We start from the raw sequence: 25,088 nt of genomic DNA on the forward strand, positions 1-25,088 counted from the left end.
CAGTCTTATTCAAATGTTCAAGTCTAAATTGTGTCTGCAACTACAGCATGGAAAAAATCTGTGACGAAATCTGTGACGAAACACCGAAATCAGTCAAATAAATGTTCTATGTGAAATGTATGACGAAACAGAGGGTGTGTTTCTCGCTCACCCCGTGTCCGCCCATCTCAGGGCAGGAACTGACGCTAGCTCTGGCTAGCTCTAGTACCCGGGGGGACGGACTACTGGGGGGCGCAGAGCCCTCTCCCCTGGGCCTGGTGCTGAACCTGGACCCCTTCAAGCTATTGGTCTCTCCTAGGACACACACACACACACACACACACACACACACACACACACACACACACACACACACACACACACACACACACACACACACACACACACACACACACACACACACACACACACACACACACACACACACACACACACACACACACACACAGGTGAGAACCTTTTATACAACACAACTATGGTTAATATGGCCTTACAGATCAAGTCTCACAACTGTGTGCAACTAACATTTAGTCTCCAACAGTCCTACTTTAGCTGCTATGTATTTACTGGGGTCAGGATCTCTCCAGTATCATACCAACTGGTTGTGGATGCCGAGAGTAACTTAACAGGACCCTGATAGGCTATCTACAGAAACATGTTATGACGATCAGCGGTGTACTTCGTTCTGATACTAAATGTAATGATAGCTACATAGCGACACTTGTTCTAATGAAAACAAGGGGGAATCAATTAGGTGACTTTTATGATTATTTCTTGTTAATGCCAGGTAGGCTAAGCATTATAGAATATATCCTAATGGCCTTTGTGACCTGGCACGCTTTCTACCCAAATATGGTCATGTCTATGGTTCTGACCTGCAGACAGGTATGAGAGCTCCCCCTGGTGGTGGGGGTGTGAGGTGTACGTCTGGCTGCTGTCCAATCCCCTGTCATTGGACAGCTCCGACTCCTCCTGGCCCATGTGCTGGCTCACCACTTGCCCCTGAACCGCTGCCCTGCATACAGAGAGAGGGGACACACGTCATCACACCAACATCACCCAGGCACCCGGGGAGGCAGGTAGCCTAGTGGTTAGAGCGTTGGGGAGGCAGGTAGCCTAGTGGTTAGAGCGTTGGGGAGGCAGGTAGCCTAGTGGTTAGAGCGTTGGGGAGGCAGGTAGCCTAGTGGTTAGAGCGTTGGGGAGGCAGGTAGCCTAGTGGTTAGAGCGTTGGGGAGGCAGGTAGCCTAGTGGTTAGAGCGTTGGGGAGGCAGGTAGCCTAGTGGTTAGAGCGTTGGGGAGGCAGGTAGCCTAGTGGTTAGAGCGTTGGGGAGGCAGGTAGCCTAGTGGTTAGAGCGTTGGGGAGGCAGGTAGCCTAGTGGTTAGAGCGTTGGGGAGGCAGGTAGCCTAGTGGTTAGAGCGTTGGGGAGGCAGGTAGCCTAGTGGTTAGCGCGTTGGGGAGGCAGGTAGCCTAGTGATTAGAGCGTTGGGGAGGCAGGTAGCCTAGTGATTAGAGCGTTGGGGAGGCAGGTAGCCTAGTTGTTAGAGCGTTGGACTAGTAACCGAAAGGTTGCAAGTTCATTAACCCCGAGCTGACAAGGTACAAATCTGCCGTTCTGCCCCTGAACAGGCAGTTAACCCACTGTTCCTAGGCCGTCATTGAAACTAAGAATTTGTTCTTAACTGACTTGCCTAGTTAAATAAAGGTAAAATAAAATAAATAAATAAATACGGACACGACACCACTAACACTATCTACACACATCACCCTCGTGGGTGGCAGCCTTGTTCAACACCACCCACACTCTCCTCTGCCCTCTTGGGTGGCAGACTTGTTCAACACCACCCACACGCTCCTCTGCCCTCTTGGGTGGCAGCCTTGTTCAACACCACCCACACTCTCCTCTGCCCTCTTGGGTGGCAGCCTTGTTCAACACCACCCACACTCTCCTCTGCCCTCGTGGGTGGCAGCCTTGTTCAACACCACCCACACTCTCCTCTGCCCTCTTGGGTGGCAGCCTTGTTCAACAACACCCACACTCTCCTCTGCCCTCTTGGGTGGCAGCCTTGTTCAACACCATCCACACTCTCCTCTGCCCTCTTGGGTGGCAGCCTTGTTCAACACCACCCACACTCTCCTCTGCCCTCTTGGGTGGCAGCCTTGTTCAACAACACCCACACTCTCCTCTGCCCTCGTGGGTGGCAGCCTTGTTCAACACCACCCACACTCTCCTCTGCCCTCTTGGGTGGCAGCCTTGTTCAACACCACCCACACTGCCCTCTTGGGTGGCAGCCTTGTTCAACACCACCCACACTGCCCTCTTGGGTGGCAGCCTTGCTCAACACCACCCACACTGCCCTCTTGGGTGGCAGCCTTGTTCAACACCACCCACACTGCCCTCTTGGGTGGCAGCCTTGTTCAACACCACCCACACTGCCCTCTTGGGTGGCAGCCTTGTTCAACACCACCCACACTGCCCTCTTGGATGGCAGCCTTGTTCAACACCACCCACACTGCCCTCTTGGGTGGCAGCCTTGCTCAACACCACCCACACTGCCCTCTTGGGTGGCAGCCTTGTTCAACACCACCCACACTGCCCTCTTGGGTGGCAGCCTTGTTCAACACCACCCACACTGCCCTCTTGGGTGGCAGCCTTGCACAACACCACCCACACTGCCCTCTTGGGTGGCAGCCTTGTTCAACACCACCCACACTGCCCTCTTGGGTGGCAGCCTTGTTCAACACCACCCACACTGCCCTCTTGGGTGGCAGCCTTGTTCAACACCACCCACACTGCCCTCTTGGGTGGCAGCCTTGCTCAACACCACCCACACTGCCCTCTTGGGTGGCAGCCTTGTTCAACACCACCCACACTGCCCTCTTGGGTGGCAGCCTTGTTCAACACCACCCACACTGCCCTCTTGGGTGGCAGCCTTGTTCAACACCACCCACACTGCCCTCTTGGGTGGCAGCCTTGTTCAACACCACCCACACTGCCCTCTTGGGTGGCAGCCTTGCTCAACACCACCCACACTGCCCTCTTGGGTGGCAGCCTTGTTCAACACCACCCACACTGCCCTCTTGGGTGGCAGCCTTGTTCAACACCACCCACACTGCCCTCTTGGGTGGCAGCCTTGTTCAACACCACCCACACTGCCCTCTTGGGTGGCAGCCTTGCTCAACACCACCCACACTGCCCTCTTGGGTGGCAGCCTTGCTCAACACCACCCACACTGCCCTCTTGGGTGGCAGCCTTGTTCAACACCACCCACAGGGAGAAGGATCACACTACACCATCACCAAAGAAGAGTGGGAGGGGCCAACAACTAACACATTTCTATAGAGACCTGAAGCAGGAAATAAAAACATAAAGATGGGTTGGTTGTTTAACAACAAAACCAACGCGTGTGCCACTATGCGGCTAAACAGACTTGGTTGGCTTACACTGTTGCCAACATGTCAACTATTTCATCTCCAATGTTTATTGAAAACAAATATATTTCAGCCATATTAGCATAGATATGACATCAGTCAAAACACCTCAAAACAAGACATGATATCAAGAACAAGATGAAACGAGTCACTTTTACGACCCCCCTCATGGCAGTTTCTTGTCATGGTTGCATCCAGAACGACAACACCACAGACTTCTGCCCCATAGAAGCGTGCGCATCACGCTTCACGTCTGAACTAATAGCAATTTTAGATCATTGCACAGGTTGTAAAAGTAATTGACAATCTCTCATTTTAGGGAGAATTTGTCATTTAAAAATGCTCTTAAGTGTGGAATTGTAATTTGAACTAAATACTAGAAAGTCAGAACTAGTCTCAACTCCCATAGGATATCAGACTGAGTCAAATGTCTTTCAGGAAATAGCACAAAGCACAGTATAATTCAGTACCGTAACTCACTGTTGGTTTCCTGTTGAGTGTATTGTGGTTTCCTGTTGAGTGTACTGTGGTCAATAACAGCCTATGGCAGCCTTTACGGCATTTGCAACATGGACTTTGTCACACAGCCATTGGTCCATTACAGAGTCATGTTGCCGACAGGTCAGACAAGTTTGTGCGAGAGGAAACATTTTGGATATTTCTTTTAAAAATCACCCATTATAGACAGAAAAATGCTATAGACTCTTTAAAAATGCTTAAAAATGCTCGACTTCATTCGATAAAGATTAAAAATATGTTCAAATGGTTGTTTCAAAATGCTGTATTTCAACCAGAGGAGGCTGTTGAGGGGAGGATGGCTTATAATAATGGCTGGAACCGAGTCAATGGAATGGCATCCAACACATGAAAGGGAAAGAGGGGATACCTAGTCAGTTGTACAACTGAATGCATTCAACTGAAACGTATCTTCCACATTTAACCCAAACCCCTCTGAATGTAGGAGCATTGGGCCAGTAACCGAAAGATTGCTGGATCAAATCCCCGCGCTGACAAACCATGTGTTTGATTTATTTGATACCATTCCACTTATTCCGCTCCAGCCATTACCACGAGTACGTCCTCCCCAATTAATGTGCCACCAATCTCCTGTGGTTTCAACCCTATCTGAAGGAGTAGTAATACCTGTCTGATGCTGTCTGTCTGATGCTATTTGTCGTCCTTAACGTAGGAGACACTGCTAGCTAGCTAACAGCTAACAGCTAGCCAACAACAACCCGGTCGCATTCCGCTTCGCTCCACAGGTAGTATCACATTTTCATTTCATTACAGCACAACGGTTTGATTTGCTTGATCGTAGCTAGCTACATAGCTAGCTACATAGCCGTCCTTGTATCAAAGATAATTGTGTAGTCTAGAGCGATTTTCTAGGTTAGCTAGCCAGCTATTGTCGTTCTTTTAGCAACGTAACGTAATCAACACTGCTAGCTAGCCCCGAAGAGTAGCACTGTAGAAACTATTACACTCAACGGAACGACTTGATTAGTGTAGTGTCAACAACGCAGCCACTGCCAGCTAGCCTACTTCAGCAGTACTGTATCATTTTAATCATTTTAGTCAATAAGATTCTTGCTACGTAAGCTTAACTTTCTGAACATTCGAGACGTGTAGTCCACTTGTCATTCCAATCTCCTTGCATTAGCGTAGCCTCTTCTGTAGCCTGTCAACTATGTGTCTGTCTATCCCTGTTCTCTCCTCTCTGCACAGACCATACAAACGCTCCACACCACGTAGCCGCGGCCACCCGAATCTGGTGGTCCCAGCGCGCACGACCCACGTGGAGTTCCAGGTCTCCGGTAGCCTCTGGAACTGCCGATCTGCGGCCAACAACGCAGAGTTCATCTCAGCCTATGCCTCCCTCCAGTACCTCGACTTCTTGGCACTGACGGAAACATGGATCACCACAGATAACACTGCTACTCCTACTGCTCTCTCCTCGTCCGCCCACGTGTTCTCGCACACCCCGAGAGCTTCTGGTCAGCGGGGTGGTGGCACCGGGATCCTCATCTCTCCCAAGTGGTCATTCTCTCTTTCTCCCCTTACCCATCTGTCTATCGCCTCCTTTGAATTCCATGCTGTCACAGTTACCAGCCCTTTCAAGCTTAACATCCTTATCATTTATCGCCCTCCAGGTTCCCTCGGAGAGTTCATCAATGAGCTTGATGCCTTGATAAGCTCCTTTCCTGAGGACGGCTCACCTCTCACAGTTCTGGGCGACTTTAACCTCCCCACGTCTACCTTTGACTCATTCCTCTCTGCCTCCTTCTTTCCACTCCTCTCCTCTTTTGACCTCACCCTCCCCCTACTCACAAGGCAGGCAATACGCTCGACCTCATCTTTACTAGATGCTGTTCTTCCACTAACCCCATTGCAACTCCCCTCCAAGTCTCCGACCACTACCTTGTATCCTTTTCCCTCTCGCTCTCATCCAACACTTCCCACACTGCCCCTACTCGGATGGTATCGCGCCGTCCCAACCTTCGCTCTCTCTCCCCCGCTACTCTCTCCTCTTCCATCCTATCATCTCTTCCCTCTGCTCAAACCTTCTCCAACCTATCTCCTGATTCTGCCTCCTCAACCCTCCTCTCCTCCCTTTCTGCATCCTTTGACTCTCTATGTCCCCTATCCTCCAGGCCGGCTCGGTCCTCCCCTCCCGCTCCGTGGCTCGACGACTCATTGCGAGCTCACAGAACAGGGCTCCGGGCAGCCGAGCGGAAATGGAGGAAAACTCGCCTCCCTGCGGACCTGGCATCCTTTCACTCCCTCCTCTCTACATTTTCCTCCTCTGTCTCTGCTGCTAAAGCCACTTTCTACCACTCTAAATTCCAAGCATCTGCCTCTAACCCAAGGAAGCTCTTTGCCACCTTCTCCTCCCTCCTGAATCCCCCTCCTCCCTCTCTGCAGATGACTTCGTCAACCATTTTGAAAAGAAGGTCGACGACATCCGATCCTCGTTTGCTAAGTCAAACGACACCGCTGGTTCTGCTCACACTGCCCTACCCTGTGCTCTGATCTCTTTCTCCCCTCTCTCTCCAGATGAAATCTCGCGTCTTGTGACGGCCGGCCGCCCAACAACCTGCCCGCTTGACCCTATCCCCTCCTCTCTTCTCCAGACCATTTCCGGAGACCTTCTCCCTTACCTCACCTCGCTCATCAACTCATCCCTGACCGCTGGCTACGTCCCTTCCGTCCTCAAGAGAGCGAGAGTTGCACCCCCTTCTGAAAAAACCTACACTCGATCCCTCCGATGTCAACAACTACAGACCAGTATCCCTTCTTTCTTTTCTCTCCAAAACTCTTGAACGTGCCGTCCTTGGCCAGCTCTACCGCTATCTCTCTCAGAATGACCTTCTTGATCCAAATCAGTCAGGTTTCAAGACTAGACATTCAACTGAGACTGCTCTTCTCTGCATCACGGAGGCGCTCCGCACCGCTAAAGCTAACTCTCTCTCCTCTGCTCTCATCCTTCTAGACCTATCGGCTGCCTTCGATACTGTGAACCATCAGATCCTCCTCTCCACCCTCTCCGAGTTGGGCATCTCCGGCGCGGCCCACGCTGGATTGCGTCCTACCTGACAGGTCGCTCCTACCAGGTGGCGTGGCGAGAATCTGTCTCCTCACCACGCGCTCTCACCACTGGTGTCCCCCAGGGCTCTGTTCTAGGCCCTCTCCTATTCTCGCTATACACCAAGTCACTTGGCTCTGTCATAACCTCACATGGTCTCTCCTATCATTGCTATGCAGACGACACACAATTAATCTTCTCCTTTCCCCCTTCTGATGACCAGGTGGCGATCACCTGCATGTCTGGCAGACATATCAGTGTGGATGACGGATCACCACCTCAAGCTGAACCTCGGCAAGACGGAGCTGCTCTTCCTCCCGGGGAAGGACTGCCCGTTCCATGATCTCGCCATCACGGTTGACAACTCAACTGTGTCCTCCTCCCAGAGCGCTAAGAACCTTGGCGTGATCCTGGACAACACCCTGTCGTTCTCAACTAACATCAAGGCGGTGGCCCGTTCCTGTAGGTTCATGCTCTACAACATCCGCAGAGTACGACCCTGCCTCACACAGGAAGCGGCGCAGGTCCTAATCCAGGCACTTGTCATCTCCCGTCTGGATTACTGCAACTCGCTGTTGGCTGGGCTCCCTGCCTGTGCCATTAAACCCCTACAACTCATCCAGAACGCCGCAGCCCGTCTGGTGTTCAACCTTCCCAAGTTCTCTCACGTCACCCCGCTCCTCCGCTCTCTCCACTGGCTTCCAGTTGAAGCTTGCATCCGCTACAAGACCATGGTGCTTGCCTACGGAGCTGTGAGGGGAACGGCACCTCAGTACCTCCAGGCTCTGATCAGGCCCTACACCCAAACAAGGGCACTGCGTTCATCCACCTCTGGCCTGCTCGCCTCCTTACCACTGAGGAAGTACAATTCCCGCTCAGCCCAGTCAAAACTGTTCGCTGCTCTGGCCCCCAATGGTGGAACAAACTCCCTCACGACGCCAGGACAGCGGAGTCAATCACCACCTTCCGGAGACACCTGAAACCCCACCTCTTTAAGGAATACCTAGGATAGGATAAGTAATCCTTCTCACCCCCTCCTAAAAGATTTAGATGCACTATTGTAAAGTGGCTGTTCCACTGGATGTCATAAGGTGAATGCACCAATTTGTAAGTCGCTCTGGATAAGAGCGTCTGCTAAATGACTTAAATGTAATGTGTGTGTGTGTGTCCTGTGAGTGTGTGTCCGTGTGTGTGTCCTGTGAATGTGTCCGTGTCCTGTGAGTGTAGTGTGTCCGTGTGTGTGTGTGTGTGTGTGTCCTGTGAGTTTGTGTGTCTGCACCCTCCACAGCAACTCACCCACCCCATTTCTCCTTCACACAAATCCAGATAGCTGATGTAATAAAAGAGCTGCAAAATGTGGACCCCTACAAATCAGCTGTGCTAGACAATCTGGCACCCTCTCTTTCCAAAATTATCCACCGCAATTTTTGCAGCTCCTATTACTAGCCTGTTCACCCTCTCTTTCGTATCGTCTGAGATTCCCAAAGATTGGAAAGCTGCTGCGGTCAACCCTTTCTTCAAAGGGGGAGACAATCTAGACCCAAACTGTTACAGACCTATATCTATTCTACCCTGCCTTTCTAAGGTCTTCAAAAGCTAAATTTACAAACACCGTACCTTCTACACTATGCAATCTGGTTTACGAGCTGATCATGGGTGCACCTCAGCCACGCTCAAGGTACTAAACGTTATCATAACCACCATCGGTAAAAGACAGTACTGTGCAGCCGTCGTCATCGACCTGGCCAAGGCTTTCGACTCTGTCAATCACCGCATTCTCATCGGCAGACTCAATAGCCTTGGTTTCTCAAATGACTGCCTCGCCTGGTTCACCAACTCCTACTCAGATAGAGTTCAGTGTCTCAAATCGGAGGGCCTGTTTGTCCGGACCTCTGGCAGTCTCAATGGGGGTGACACAGGGTTCAATTCTCGGGCCGACTCTCTTCTCTGTATATATCAATGACGTCGCTCTTGCTGCTGGTGATTCTCTGATCCACCTCTACGCAGACGACACCATTCTGTATACTTCTGGCCCTTCTTTGGACACTGGGTTAACTAACCTCCAGACGAGCTTCAATGCCATACAACACTCCTTCAGTGGCTTCCAACTGCTCCTAAATGCAAGTAAAACTAAATGCATGCTCTTCAACTGATCGCTGCCCGCAGCTGCCCACCCGTCCAGCATCACTACTCTGGACAGTTCTGACTTAGAATATGTGGACAACTACAAATACCTAAGTACCTAAGTGTCTGGTTAGACTGTAAACTCTTCTTCCAGACTCACATTAAGCATCTCCAATCCAAAGTTAAATCTAGAATCGGCTTCCTATTTAGCAACAAAGCCTCCTTCACTCATGCTGCCAAACATACCCTCATGAAACTGACTCTCCTACCAATCCTTGACTTCAGCGATGTCATTTACAAAATAGCTTCCGACACTCTACTCAGCAAACTGGATGTATTCTATCACAGTGCCTTCTGTTTTGTCACCAAAGTACCATATACTACCCACCACTGCGACCTCTCGCTTCACTCTCGTCGCCAAACCCACTGGCTCCAGGTCATCTATAAGTCTTTGCTAGGTAAAGCCCCGCCTTATCTCAGCTCACTGGTCACCATAGCAGCACCCACCTGTAGCGCGCTCTCCAGCAGGTAAATTTCACTGGTCACCCCCAAAGCCAATTCCTCCTTTGGCCTCCTTTCCTTAATATATAATAATAATATATAATAATATAATATATGCCATTTAGCAGACGCTTTTATCCAAAGCGACTTACAGTCATGTGTGCATACATTCTATGTATGGGTGGTCCCGGGAATTGAACCCACTACCCTGGCGTTACAAGCGCCATGCTCTACCAACTGAGCTACAGAAGGACTTCTAGTTCTCTACTGCCAATGATTGGAATGAATTGCAAAAATTGCTGAAGCTGTAGACTCATATGTCCCTCACTAACTTTAAGCATCAGCTGTCAAAGCAGCTCACAGATCATTGCATCTGTAAATAGCCCATCTGTAAATAGCCCATCTGTAAATAGCCCATCTGTAAATAGTCCATCTGTAAATATGCCATCTTAAATAGCCCATCTGTAAACCACCCATCTGTAAATATCTCATCTGTAAATAGCCCATCTGTAAATATCCCATCTGTAAATAGCCCATCTGTAAATAGCCCATCCAACTACCTCATCCCCATATCGTTATTATTCTTTTTTGCTCCTTTGCACCCCAGTATCTCTACTTGCACATGCATCTTCTGCACATCTATCACTTCAATGTTTAATTGCTAAATTGTAATTACTTCGCCACCATGGCCTGTTTATTGCCTTAACTTACCTCATTTGCACACACTGTAAATACTCTTCTATTGTGTTATTGACTGTACGTTTGTTTATGTGTAACTCTGTGTTGTTGTTTGTGTCACACTGGTTTGCTTTATCTTGGCTAGGTCTCAGTTGTAAATGAGAACTTGTTCTCAACAAGCCTACCTGGTTAAATAAAGGTGAAATAAAATAATAATAATACACATTTGTCTGATGTGTGTGTGTGTGTGTGTGTGTGTGTGTGTGTGTGTGTGTGTGTGTGTGTGTGTGTGTGTGTGTGTGTGTGTGTGTGTGTGTGTGTGTGTGTGTGTGTGTGTGTGTGTGTGTGTGTGTGTGTGTGTGTGTGTGTGTGTGTGTGTGTGTGTGTGTGTGTGTGTGTGTGTGTGTGTGTGTGTGTGTGTGAGAGAGAGAGAGAGATAGATAGAGTTTGTACTCACCTGAATGAAAGGGACCTAACCGAGGCTGCTACTCTCTCCAATACGGAGAATCTCTGATTGCCCTCTTCCCCCTCTTCTTCTTCTTCCTGAAAACCAGCCAGCATAGTGTGTTAACCCCCCGCCCACTCTGGTCACTTCAGATGAAGAGAGAAGGTGTGAAGTTGGAAACTGTGCATAGTTCCTTTTAATGCAGTGTGTGTGTGTGTGTGTGTGAGAGAGAGAGTGTGCGTTTGTGAGTGTGTTGTGTGTGCGCGTTTGTGAGAGTGTGTGTGCGTGTGTGAGAGTGTGTTGTGTGTGTGCGTTTGTGAGAGTGTGTGCATTTGTGTGTGTGTGTTTGAGTGCGTGTGTGTGAGATTGCGTGTGTGAGAGTGCGTGTGTGTGAGAGTGCGTGTGTGTGAGAGTGTGTGTGTGTGTGTGTGTGTGTGTGTGAGAGAGTGCGTATGTGTGTGCGTGAGAGTGTGTGTGTGTGTGTGAGAGAGTGTGTGTGTGAGAGAGTGTGTGTGTGTGTGAGAATGTGTGTGTGTATGTTTGTGAGTGTGTGTATTTGTGTTTGTGAGTATGTTTGTGAGAGTGTGCGTGTGTGTTTGTGAGAGTGTGTGTGTGCGTGTGTTTGTGAGAGTGCGTGTGTGTTTATGAGAGTGTGTGCGTGCGTGTTTGTTTGTGAGAGTGCGTGTGTATGTGTGAGAGTATGTGTGTGTTTGAGTGTGTGTGTTTGTGAGTGTGTGTGTGTTTGAGAGTATGTGTGTGTTTGTGAGTGTGTTTGTGAGTATGAGTGTGTGGGTGTGCATGTTTGTGAGAGTGAGTGTGTTTGTGAGTATGTTTGTGAGAGTGTGTGTGTGTTTGTGAGAGTTCATGAGTGTGTGAGAGAGTGTGTGTGTGTGTGTGTGTGTGTGTGTGTGTGTGTGTGTGTGTGTGTGTGTGTGTGTGTGTGTGTGTGTGTGTGTGTGTGTGTGTGTGTGAGTGTGTTCTGAGCCTTCAGGGCAAAAAGTTTATGATCCGCATGACATCCTCCACGTCAGCCTCCATTCACCCGCGGGACGGACACACACACACACACACCAACACGTAAGCAAACAAACAAAGATTCACGCTCCAACAGACAGCCCTGACACAAACAACAAAACCAAGGCACCTGCTTCTGGACACGCAAGAAAGCAAGCGTCATGACTGATTCACATGGTTCTCGGTGTCTGTGTTCTGTCAGTGTGTGTGTGTGTGTGAGGGGGGGAGAGGCTGGGGGAATATTTAAGATACTCTTTTAAGAGGTAGGGTTTCAGACATTTTCAGAAATATGGGCAGGGACTCTGCTGTCCTAGCTTCAGGGGGAAGCTGGTTCCACCATTGGGGTTCCAGGACAGAGAAGAGCTTTGACTGAGCAGAGCGGGAGCTGCCCTCCCGTAGGGGTGGGGGGCAAGAGACCAGAGGTGGCAGAACGGAGTACTTGAGCTGTGGTGTAGGGTTTGAACATAGCCTGATGTTAGGGAGAGGCAGTTCCTCTTGCTGTTCCATAGGCAAGTACCATGGTCTTGTAGTGGATGCGAACTTCGACTGGAATTCAGCGTGGAGGAGCAGGATGGTATGGAAGAACTTGGGAAGGTTGCACACCAGGCAGACTGTAGCATTCTGGATAAATTGCAGGTGTTTCATGGCCCAGTCAACAGCGTGTTGCAGTAGTCCAGACGGGAGATGACAAGTGCCTGGATTAGGACCCCTTCCTGCGTGAGGTAGGGTCGTACCTTACGGATATTGTAGAGCATGAACCTGCAGGAGGGAGTCACTGCTTTGATGTTTGCAGAGAACAACAGGGGGTTGTCCACGGTCTCCGTTCCATTTGTTACATGTTACAATGAGCACCCACCCTCCTATAGCTCATCCCACCAGCCTCCTCTTATAGACATTACACAAACACTCCTTTTTCCTACTCCTTCCAGAAAGTATTACAGTATGTTATGTCAGTACCAGTGGTCAGGAAAAAGTCACTTATGATGAACTAGTGAGTATTGATCCTATGTATCCTGGGTCCAGTCTGTGGTGGTGTGGTGGAATGATGAACGTAGGTAGTGGTGAATATGGGCCTGAAGAAAATAAGAATGTGGTGTGTGTGTGTGTGTGTGTGTGTGTGTGTGTGTGTGTGTGTGTGTGTGTGTGTGTGTGTGTGTGTGTGTGTGTGTGTGTGTGTGTGTGTGTTTCACACTGTATAATAACCAACCTTTGGGCAGGGGGGCTGTTGGGGTGTGTCTTTGTGATTCAGGGACACGGGGATCTTCTTGAGGACCAGGGTCACCCCACTGGGGTTCTCCTGTAGTTTCTTCAACAGGTTATTCCTGCTCCAGCCAACCTGACAGAGCACAGCACCATGGGACTTGTAGTTTATATAGACCCAGATAATATATAATGAGCTCGACCTGGAATTGAATAGTATAGGCTAAATTGGAGCCAGGTGTGTTAACTGGGGCTGGGGAAAAACTGTGACACCCAATCAGAGGACTGGAGTTGCCCACCCCTGTGCTAGAGCCTGCCTGCAGTGCCAAATGGGTGGGCTTTGTACTTTTGGGGCTTTTCCCATTGGTTCTATTTGCTCCAGACAAGCTCAATCATTGGTTCTATTTGCTCCAGACAAGCTCAATCATTGGTTCTATTTGCTCCAGACAAGCTCAATCATTGGTTCTATTTGCTCCAGACAAGCTCAATCATTGGTTCTATTTGCTCCAGACAAGTTCAATCATTGGTTCTATTTGCTTCAGACAAGCTCAATCATTGGTTCTATTTGCTCCAGACAAGCTCAATCAAGCACCGTTGAACTACTAGTCTAGTCTACTATGACCTACACTAACATGACAAAAAGAAAGTAACACGTCATAACATACAGTGCAACCTATTCATTCAGCATAATGGAAATCCCAATGTTGTACAGCATTGATTTAGCCTGGTCTGAGATCTCGTTTGTGCCATCTGCCATGGTCTGGCAAGACAGCATAAACAGATCTGGGACCATTGATTCACTTTTTGCTTATGATACATTTTTCCAATAAATCAATAAATCAATTAGATGTTTTATTTAATGCATGGAATCAATTCTTATAGCGATATGTAAATTCTATTACCAGTTAACACCCATGGTCTCTGAGTTACACAATTAAGACCTTTATGGCTCAACTCTCTCATTAGATTTCATCTCTGATAATGACAATGACTATCAGATCAAGTCTCCACTCTGGCAGATAACGTTATTACAGTCATAATCATAATCATTATGGGCCAGACTTGGCTGGGCCAGACTCAGCCAGTGTGTGTGTGTGTGTGTGCACAATATACTCACCACTATTTGGTCATCGACTTGGATCACCTCGTCCCCAGCTAATATCTTGTCACAGACGTCCGAGGGTGACTGCCAAAGATAAGCAGATAGATACACAACTATTGGAGACTGTATGACAGTCACAGCACACTACAGCCTCATGATGGATGTGACATCCACTGCGTTTTGACCTTTGATCTTAACTGGTTCAATGCAAGGTGCAAGTTCTAAATTGGGTAGTGCATCATCAGTTTTCCTCTTGTCATGTCAGTCATTGCGTACCAAATACACTGCTATTTCCCTGTAAACATGAACAAGACTTTCAGCATGCTTATAGAGAAGGGCATTCAACATGTACTGCACAGACACAAATGACTGATGATTGGTTGAAAAAAATTGCTAAGAAGATTTTGGGAGCTGTACTGGTAGATTTCAGTACAACCTTTGATATTATTGACCATAACCTATTGTTGAGAAATCTTACTGTATGGCTTTTCAACCTCTGCCATATTGTGGATTCAGATATATCTATCTATCAAAATATATAACTCAGCAAGTTTTCTTTAATGGAAGCTTCTCTAATGTCAAACGTGTAAAGTGTGGTGTGCCGCAGGGCAGCTCTCTAGGCCCTCTACCCTTTGCTATTTTTACCAATGACCTGCCACTGGCATTTAACAAAATGTGTGTCCCCATGTATGCCGATGACTCAACCATATGTGTCAGCAGACACAGCCAATGAAGTTTCAGAAATCCTTAACAAGGAATTGAAGTCAGTTTTGGAATGGGTGGCCAGTAATAAACTGGTCCTGAACATCTCTAAAACTAAGAGCATTGTATTTGGTACAAATCATTCCTTGAATTCTATACCTTAGCTTAATCTGGTAATGAATGGTGTGGCTGTTGAACAAGTTGAGGAGACTAAATCACTTGATGTTACCTTAGATTGTAAACTGTCACGGTCAAAACATATATATTCAATGGTTGTAAAGATGGGGAAGAGGTCTGTTCATAATAAAGAGATACTGTGCTTTTTTGACGCCACACTCAATGCACACACTTACCCCACCAGACATGCCACCAGGGGTCTTTTCACAGTACCCAGGTCCAGAACAAATTCAGGGAAAAGTACAGTATCATAAGTGCATGGAACTCCCTTCTATCTCATGTAAATGTATGTCAATTTTAAAGTATTTTGTCTGTAATGTATTTCTCGTTGTGAGACGGACCCCACTAAGACTAGCTGTCGCCATTGGCGTCGGCTAACGGGGATCCTAATTATAAACAAATGGTATCTCTCGCTCGGAAGTTAGATGGCATCCAGAATGCTTCAGATAGACTCCATTAGGAGTAAACATCTTTATCCCAGGCAGGCTATCCCAGAGGAGAGATTGTACTAAAACACTGTTCCCTCTCCTTTCCCTGGCAAGCCTTCATCTGACTGGGTGAGTATAACCAAACCCCAGCCTATAAAGTCCGGATAAACCTCATTCATCACTCATTACTTCAATGTACTGTTAAAGCGGATTCCGTAGAGTTAGTATCCTAGCCTGGATGCTCGTTGGTTTCTGCTCTCTTGCAAACTTCTTATGGAATTGTCATGCCAAACAATGACAATGGAGAAGGCAAAAGCACATAGAAATCTGGGACCAGGCTAGTTTCAGACATAACCGAGTCAGGATGGATTTTACTGTCGGAATGGAGTTGCTTATATGTAAACAATATGTGTAATTCAAAGAGTTTTTCCTGGTCACCTGACAAAGAAAAACTCCAGGGCCTAGTAACAGCCTGTAGAGCAGGTGTGTCCACCTCATTTAGCCCCAGAGGCTGTGTTTGGTCTTCAATGAGGTCTGGCGGGCCTCAATATGGTTTCAGTCATTTTAAAGTACATTGAGTTACACCCCCCCCCCCATAATCAGGTCACATGGTAAAAAAAAAAACTCTTGGCCCTAACTATGCAACCTCCTTCAACCAAGCAGGACATTTCACTCAGCTATTTCACCTACGATCATTTCACTAATTTAAGTAGCCATCCTCTTTCACAACACTAAATCCCCACTAATAATTCTAGATAACTCCCGAGTTGCACAGCGGTCTAAGGCACTGCATTTCAGTGCAAGAGGATTCACTACAAACTCTGGTTCGATTCCAGGCTGTATCACAACCGGCTGTGATTGGGAGTCCCATAGAGCGGGTTAGGGTTTGGCTGTCCCAAGCATCAACAGGGTTAGGGTTTGGCTGGGGTAGGCCATCATTGTAAATAAGAATTTGTTCTTAACTGACTTGCCTAGTTAAATAAAAGGTTAAATAAATAAATAGAAAAATAACATGTGCAGTAAGATTCAGTAAGATTCCTAACACAGCCAGTGCATTACCTTTTTTTAAATTTGACCTTTATTTAACTAGGCAAGTCAGTTAAGAACAAATTCTTATTTTCAATGACGGCCTAGGAACAGGTTAACTGCCTGAACAGGGGCAGAACGACAGATTTTGTACCTTGTCAGCTCGGGGATTTGAACTTGCAACCTTTCGGTTACTAGTCCATTGCTCTAACCACTAGGCTACCCTGCCGCCCCAGGCCAGTAGGTGCATCCAAAATGGCAACCTATTCCCTATATACTGGACTACTTTTGCCCAGAGCGGTATGAAGTGCGAACAGCCCTCCCACTAACAGCTTGTGATAAACATTACGCCTTTATAGTTAATAGCGGCATCATTATACTGAGATTATACTGGTTTACAGACGATGCCACAAGGTTCATGTTTCCTACAGATTCTATCTAGGGTGGTAATCCCCTGATATTTGTGGGCTTTTTACAAAGCACTTATTAATTCTCCCTCTATGGCAGACTGATGTTAGCTAACAAATTACATTTTTAAATACACAGTATTCACACACGCATGCAAGGGCGCACGCACACACACACACACACACACACACACACACACACACACACACACACACACACACACACACACACACACACACACACACACACACACACACACACACACACACACACACTCATATTCAGAACACCAGACCTTCCGCATGTCAAGGCAATACAAGCCATTACTCCTATTGGGTTTTGTTTAGAGTAAGTGCATTGAAAATGTAATGGTAATAGCCCATTGGGCTCTGAAGGACAGGGTTGAGAGGGGGAAGGATAGAAAAAAACCTTCAGTGAATTATTTGTGGCATTGAGTTCATTTGCAAGCAATTGGGTGCTTGAGGTTTTAGAGCATCTCAACTGTTCAGAATGAGAATATATTAAATTCACTGTTGACTAAGCCTATTGTTAATATAAGATTCATGGTATAACGGTTAACGATAACTACTGAGAATGAATTTAAGGGCCTCTCTATAATCCAACCCGTAATGGGGCCCCTCAGATTAATTTCGATAGGATAACCAAATCAAATAAATAATCAAATAAGTCTGATCAACTTATTTTCCCAGTAATTAATCAGTCAATTATCTTGAATATTAATTAGCCAAAAGTCGCAACATAATTAAACATCTTACACAGCAATCAAACCCCCAAACATCTCTTGAAATTCATTCTACTTCAGTTCTAAATGTGCTGTACACTGAGTGCTGTACACTGAGTGCTGTACACTGAGTGCTGTACACTGGGTGCTGTACACTGGGTGCTGTACACTGGGTGCTGTACACTGAGTGCTGTACACTGAGTGCTGTACACCTTCCTAATATCGAGTGTCCAGGTGGCTGGATGTCCTTTGGGTGGTGGACCATTCTTGATACACACGGGGAAACTGTTGGCCGTGAAAAAAACAGCAGCTTTGCAGTTCTTGACTCAAACCGGTGCGCCCTGCACCTCCCTGTTTCAGTTTGTTTTCTTCCGTTTGCTGCCCTAATGAACACTGCCCAGTTGTTGCCTGAAGATGAAGGGAGAGATCCGTGATGATGGGAGGATGAGAGACAGACCTGGTTCCATAACTCTCATTGGATAAGGTGAAAGCGATCGCTGCCTTGCATGTTGCCTTTGAAACACATCAGTGGGCTCATGTCCCAGTGGGTTCGTGCATTTAAAACACAACAGGGTTTTTTAACATCGCTGCAGTGCAATGTGACACACACCAGACTACGGTCATCACTCTCTCCACTTCAACAACCATTACCTTGCTCCCAGAAGATAGCCCCAGTCAGACAAGGTATTAACAATGACCCCAAATGATCTATTCTAACCAATCACTCTGACAGGTCACATCGCCCCCAACTGTCAACTTGCTTTTTGTTCCCTCTTCTTCTTCTTCTTCTTCTTTTCTTTAAAACAACAATACAAAATGGCCGCTCCCACAGTGGGTGCCCTGGTCAGAGGGTGTGCTCCCACAGTGGGTGCTCTGGTCAGAGGGTGTGCTCCCACAGTGGGTGCTCTGGTCAGAGGGTGTGCTCCCACAGTGGGTGCTCTGGTCAGAGGGTGTGCTCCCACAGTGGGTGCTCTGGTCAGAGGGTGTGCTCCCACAGTGGGTGCTCTGGTCAGAGGGTGTGCTCCCACAGTGGGCGCCCCTTCAAATTAGTGGATTTTTCTATTTCAGCCACAACCGTTACTGACAGGTGTATAAAAATCAAGCACACAGCCATGCAATCTCCACAGACAAACATTGGCAGTAGAAAGGCCTTACTGAAGAACTCCGTGACTTTCAACATGTCACCGTCATAGGATGCCACCTTTCCAACAAGTCAGTTCGACAAATTTCTTTCATGCTAGAGCTGCCCTGGTCAACTGTAAGTGCTGTTATTGTGAAGTGGAAGCGTCTCGGAGCTCAGCCGAGAAGTTGAAGGCCACACAAGCTCACAGAATGGCACCGCCGAGTGCTGAAGGCCACACAAGCTCACAGAATGGCACCGCCGAGTGCTGAAGGCCACACGAGCTCACAGAATGGCACCGCCGAGTGCTGAAGCATATAACACGTAAAAAACGTCCGTCCTCTGTTGCAACACTCATTACCGAGTTCCCAGCAATGTTCCAACATGTAGTGGAAAGCCTTCCCAGAAGAGTGGAGGCTGTCATGGCAGCAAAGGGGAAACCAACTCCGTATTAATGGCCGTGATTTTGGAATGAGATGTTCGACAAGCAGATGTCCACATACATTTGATCATGGTTCTACACCTGCATTGCTTGCTGTTTGGGGTTTTAGGCTGGGTTTCTGTTACAGCACTTTGTGACATCAGCTGATGTAAGAAGGGCTTCAGAAATACATTTGATTGATTGATAGTGGTGGCATAGCAGTGGTGGCATAGGAGTGGTGGCATAGGAGTGGTGGCATAGGAATGGTGGCATAGGAGTGGTGGCATAGCAGTGGTGGCATAGGAGTGGTGGCATAGGAGTGGTGGCATAGGAGTGGTGGCATAGCAGTGGTGGCATAGGAGTGGTGGCATAGGAGTGGTGGCATATGAGTGGTGGCATATGAGTGGTGGCATATGAGTGGTGGCATCGGAGTGGTGGCATAGGAGTGGTGGCATAGGAGTGGTGGCATATGAGTGGTGGCATATGAGTGGTGGCATATGAGTGGTGGCATAGGAGTGGTGGCATAGGAGTGGTGGCATAGGAGTGGTGGCATATGAGTGGTGGCATATGAGTGGTGGCATATGAGTGGTGGCATAGGAGTGGTGGCATAGGAGTGGTGGCATAGGAGTGGTGGCATAGGAGTGGTGGCATAGGAGTGGTGGCATAGGAGTGGTGGCATAGGAGTGGTGGCATAGGAGTGGTGGCATAGGAGTGGTGGCATAGGTGGCGTGTCCAAAAGCTTCCCCTAACAAAAATAAATGAAATCCTTCAAAACACTACACCAGAGAGCATGATCTGCCACAGATGATCATTTGCTTTTTATTATTATTATTCTTATTTTTAAATAGCTGAGGATTGTTTTAAAATCACAAGCGCATACAGCCTGGAAGCACAGAGTTTGGGAAGCCTACAATTTGGGCAGCGCGTGTAGCAAACATCAGAGCTGATCATTGATTTGCGGCTGTCAGTGAAAAGCAACTAAAATAGGCGTAAGCCAATCACAATACAATATTTAAAAATACTAATTGTGGGAAAAACACAAAAGAGAGGAGACAAAGATCAGATGGTCTTTAGTTAGGCTATCAAAATGTGAAAAACTCCCAATAGGCTATTAAGCCAGCAATCTTATTGCCACAATAGCAGAGAGCATATTCCAGTTGATTTTGTAGCGCATATTCACTCTCTTTATCATTAGGTGAGTCTGTGCCAAGTTTTTTAGGACAATCATTTCCTCCTCCAGGCAAGAGAGACGTCATAGCCTACAACATGCATTTCCCCTTTCATAGGCCTCGATTAGATGGTTGCATTCAAGACAAGGTTGTTTTTATTGAGCTTAGTTTGTCAGTGTCAGCTGATCAGCATTCCCTGTCATTTTGTGATTTTAAAGAGTATGCTAATGGTCTCCAGTCATAGATAATAAAGTAATGGAGAATTGCATGAAATGCGTTTGTGGAATGCCCCTCTAGCTGGGGCTGAGCTGTGGATGTGTCAGATATTTCTCAGATCCTCCTAGAACATTTCCCTCTAGCTGGGGCCGAGCTGTGGATGTGTCAGATATTTCTCAGATCCTCCTAGAAAATGTCCCTCTAGCTGGGGCTGAGCTGTGGATGTGTCAGATATTTCTCAGATCCTCCTAGAACATGTCCCTCTAGCTGGGGCTGAGTTGTGGATGTGTCAGATATTTCTCAGATCCTCCTAGAACATGTCCCTCTAGCTGGGGCTGAGCTGTGGATGTGTCAGATATTTCTCAGATCCTCCTAGAAAATGTCCCTCTAGCTGGGGCTGAGCTGTGGATGTGTCAGATATTTCTCAGATCCTCCTAGAAAATGTCCCTCTAGCTGGGGCTGAGTTGTGAATGTGCAAAGGAAAAGGACAAGGAAAGGAGAACCATATTTTTTGCGAACAGTGCGTCAGCTAGATTATTAGCCTAATTTATGACTATCCAATCTACTCATCACATTAGTAATAGTAGGCGATGTTAGAACCATGCAATGCTTTATCATAGAATGTTATCCCCCCCCCCCCGAATAAAATAGCTTTCCCAAACTTTAAACGCTGTCTACGGGTGATGGTGAAACTTTACCTTGACGGAGTGAAAACTAAAAACTGAGGAAAAAAAACATCAGAAAACGTAGGAGAGAGAGAGAAGCAAAGAGAAAAGGAGAGCAAATGAGACACCTATAACAAAAGAGGAGGTCGATTGAGGACTGATTGGATAGAGCGAGAGAGCTAGGCCGAGGAGAAAGTGTACAAGAAGTTTGAATAAAGGATCAGAGAGAATGATGAAACAGAAATGAAATAAGGAGTACAGAGTGTGAGAGAAGTAGAGCATAGAGAGAGGACGAGAACGTGAGTCATCCCTAAAGGACACTCAGCAGTGCATTCAGGAAAGTATTCAAAACAAATCATTTTTCCACAGTTACGTTACAGCCTTATTCTAAAATATTTTTTTTATTTCTCAATCTACACACAATCCCCCATAACGACAAAGCTAAAACAGCTTGTTTTTGCGAATGTATAAAAAAATAAAATATCAAATTTACATAAGTATTCAGACCCTTTACTCAGTACTTTGTTGAGGCATCTTTGGCAGAGATTACAGCCTCAAGTCTTCTTGGGTATAACGCCTCAAGCTTGACACACCTGTATTTGGAGAGTTTCTCCCAGGTCCTCTCAAGCCCTGTCAGGTTGGATGGGGAGCGTCACTGCACAGCTATTTTCAGGTCTCTCCAGAGATGGACGATCAGGTTCAAGTCCGGGCTTTGGCTGGGCAACTCAAGGACATTCAGAGACATGTCCCGAACCCACTCCTGCATTGTCTTGGCTGTGTGCTTAGGGTCATTGTCCTGTTGGAAGGTGAACCTTCACCCTAGTCTGAGGTCCTGAGCTCACTGGAGCAGGTTTTCATCAGGGATCTCTCTGTACTTTGCTCCGTTCATGTTTGCCTCAATCCTGACTAGTCTCCCAGTCCATGCCGCTGGAAAACATTCTCACAGCATGATGCTGCCAACAACATGCTTCACCGTAGGGATGGTGCCAGGTTTCCTCCAGACGTGACGTTTGGAATTCAGGCCAAAGAGTCTTGGTTTAATCAGACCATAAAATCTTGTTTCTCATGGTCTGAGAGTTTTTTTAGGGGCCTTTTGAGTAACTCAAAGCAAGCTGTCATGTGCCTTTTACTGAAGAGTGGCTTCCATCTGGCCACTCTACCATAAAATCCTGATTGGTAGAGTGCTGCAGAGATGGTTGTCCACCTGGAAGTGTCTCCAATCTCCACAGAGGAACTCTGGAGCTTTGTCAGAGTGACCATCATGTTCTTGGTCACCTGACTGACCAAGGCCCTTCTTCCCGTTTCGCCGGGAGGCCAGTTCTAGTAAGGGTGTTGGTGGTTCCAAACTTCTCCATTTAAGAATGATGGAGGCCACTGTGTTCTTGGGGACCTTCTATGCTGCAGACATGTTTTGGTACCCTGTGCCGACACAATCCTGTCTCTGAGCTCTACGGACAATTCTTTTGACCTCATGTCTTGGTTTTTGCTCTGACATGCACTGTCAACTGTGGGACCTTATATAGACAGGTGTGTGCCTTTCCAAATCATGTCCAATCAATTGAATTTACCACAGGTGGACTCCCATCAAGTTGTAGAAACATCAAGGATGATCAAAGGAAACAGGATGTACCTGAGCTCAATTTCGAGCCTCATAGCAAAGGGTCTAAATACTTCTGTAAATAAGGTATTTCTGTTTTTAATTTGTAATAAATTAGCGCACATTTCTAAAACCTGTTTTCGCTTTGTCATTAGGGGGTATTGTGTGTAGATTGATGAGGAAAATGTTTCATTTAATCAATTTTGGAATAAGGCTGTAATGTAACAAAATGTGGAAAAAGTCAAGGGGTCTGAATACTTTCCGAATGGAATGTAAAGAAATTATGTCTGATTAGTTAGACAGAGAGACAGACAGAAAGTAGAGAGGAGGTAGAGACAAGAGGTAGAAGTAGAGGCAGGAAGTACAGGTAGAGACAGGAAGTAGAGAGGAGGTAGAGGTAGAGACAGACAGAGTAAGAGATACAGACAGGGCTCAATAGCAGATGTTCTGATTGGTTAGCCAGAGCCTGTCGCAGATCTGGTTGGTTCATTAGAATGACACTGACAGTGTCCTACTTACCAGGTGATCGCCGTCGAAGACAGGCACCAGGTCAACCCTCTCCAGCTGGGCAGTGTGGGTAAGGAGCACCTCTGGACTGCAGTACAGAATCTCATCACACACCGCCACCAACTGACGACACTGGCGGGGGAGATGTTGTACATTAAAAATGGTTCCACTTATATTTTATATGGGTCTACTTGTGAAGGGGTGTGAATACATACAGTTGAAGTCGGAAGTTTACATACACCTTAGCCAAATACATTTAAAAACTCAGTTTTTCACGATTCCTGACATTTAATCCTGATAAGTAAAAATTCCCTGTCTTAGGTCAGTTAGGATAACGACTTTATTTTAAGAATGTGAAATGTCAGAATAATAGTAGAGAATTATTTATTTCAGCTTTAATTTCTTTAAAACTGACTATTCTACCGATCCTCGACTTTGGCGATGTCATCTACAAAATAGCTTCCACTACTCTACCCGGCAAACTGGATGCAGTCTATCACAGTGCCATCCGTTTTGTCACCAAAGCCCCTTATACCACCCACCACTGCGACCTGTATGCTCTAGTCGGCTGGCCCTCGCATCATATTCGTCGCCAGACACACTGGCACCAGGTCATCGATAAGTCTATAATAGGTAAAGCTCCGCCTTATCTCAGCTCACTGGTCATGATAACAACACTCACCCATAGCACGTGCTCCAACAGGTGTATCTCACTGGTCATCCCCAAAGCCAAAACCTCCTTTGGCTGCCTTTCCAGTTCTCTGTTGCCAATGACTGGAACGATTTGCAAAAATCGCTGAAGCTGGAGACTCATATGTCCCTCACTAACTTTAAACATCAGCTATCTGAGCAGCTAACCGATCGCTGCAGCTGTATGTAGTCCATCTGTAAATAGCCCATCCAATCTACATACCTCATCCCCATATTGTTTTTATTTACTTTTCTGCTCTTTTGCACAAGAATATCATCATACATCAATATACATCATCATCTGCACATCTATCGCTCCAGTGTTAATCTGCTAAATTGTAATTACTTTGCTACTATGGCCTATCTATTGCCCTACCTCCTCACGCCATTTGCACACACTGTATACAGACTTTCTTCTTTTCTATTGTGTTATTGACGGTACGCTTGTTTACTCCATGTGTAACGCTTTGTTGTTGTTTGTGTCACACTGCTTTTCTTTATCTTGGCCAGGTGACAGTTGTAAATGAGAACTTGTTCTCAACTAGCTTACCTGGTTAAATAAAGGTGAAATAAATAAAAAAATACAACATTTCCACTGGGTCAGAAGTTCACATACACTCAATTATTATTTGGTAGCATTGCCTTTATATTGTTTAACTTGTGTCAAACGTTTCAGGTAGCCTTCCACAAGCTTCTCACACTAAGTTGGATGAATTTTTGCCCTTTCCTCCGGACAGAGCTGGTGTAACCGAGTCAGGTTTGTAGGCCTCCTCGCACACAATTTTTCAGTTCTGCCCACAAATGTTCTATATGATTGAGGTCAGGGATTTCTGATGGCCACTCCAATTCCTTGACTTTGTTGTCCTTAAGCCATTTTGCCACAACTTTGAAAGTTTGCTTTGGGGTCATTGTCCATTTGGAAGACCCATTTGCGACCAAGCTTTAACTTCCTGACTGAAGTCTTAAGATGTTGCTTCAATATATCCACATAATTGTCCTTCCTCCTGATGCCATCTATTTTGTTAAGTGCACCAGTCCCTCCTGTAGCAAAGCACCCTCACAACATGATGATGCCACTCCCATATGCTTCACGGTTGGGATGGTGTTCTTTAGCTTGCAAGCCGTCCCCTTTTTCCTCCAAAC

At 46.8% G+C, this 25,088-nt stretch overlaps 1 protein-coding gene across 2 annotated transcripts in view; it reads right to left on the reverse strand.

Annotated features, from left to right (window-relative positions):
* Positions 1-25,088, reverse strand: part of LOC118362130 (connector enhancer of kinase suppressor of ras 2-like) — an 87,021-nt gene that overhangs the window by 23,037 nt on the left and 38,896 nt on the right. For both annotated transcript variants that reach the window (XM_052485840.1, XM_052485841.1), the window contains exons 6-11: positions 23,268-23,387; positions 14,093-14,161; positions 12,983-13,111; positions 10,774-10,859; positions 876-1,015; positions 152-294 (exon numbers count right to left, since the gene is read on the reverse strand). In XM_052485840.1, the coding sequence (XP_052341800.1) occupies positions 152-294; positions 876-1,015; positions 10,774-10,859; positions 12,983-13,111; positions 14,093-14,161; positions 23,268-23,387 (687 nt within the window). The remainder of the gene's footprint in view (positions 1-151; positions 295-875; positions 1,016-10,773; positions 10,860-12,982; positions 13,112-14,092; positions 14,162-23,267; positions 23,388-25,088) is intronic.

This window comes from Oncorhynchus keta, chromosome 29 (assembly GCF_023373465.1).
Source record: "Oncorhynchus keta strain PuntledgeMale-10-30-2019 chromosome 29, Oket_V2, whole genome shotgun sequence".
Classification (NCBI taxonomy): domain Eukaryota; kingdom Metazoa; phylum Chordata; class Actinopteri; order Salmoniformes; family Salmonidae; genus Oncorhynchus; species Oncorhynchus keta.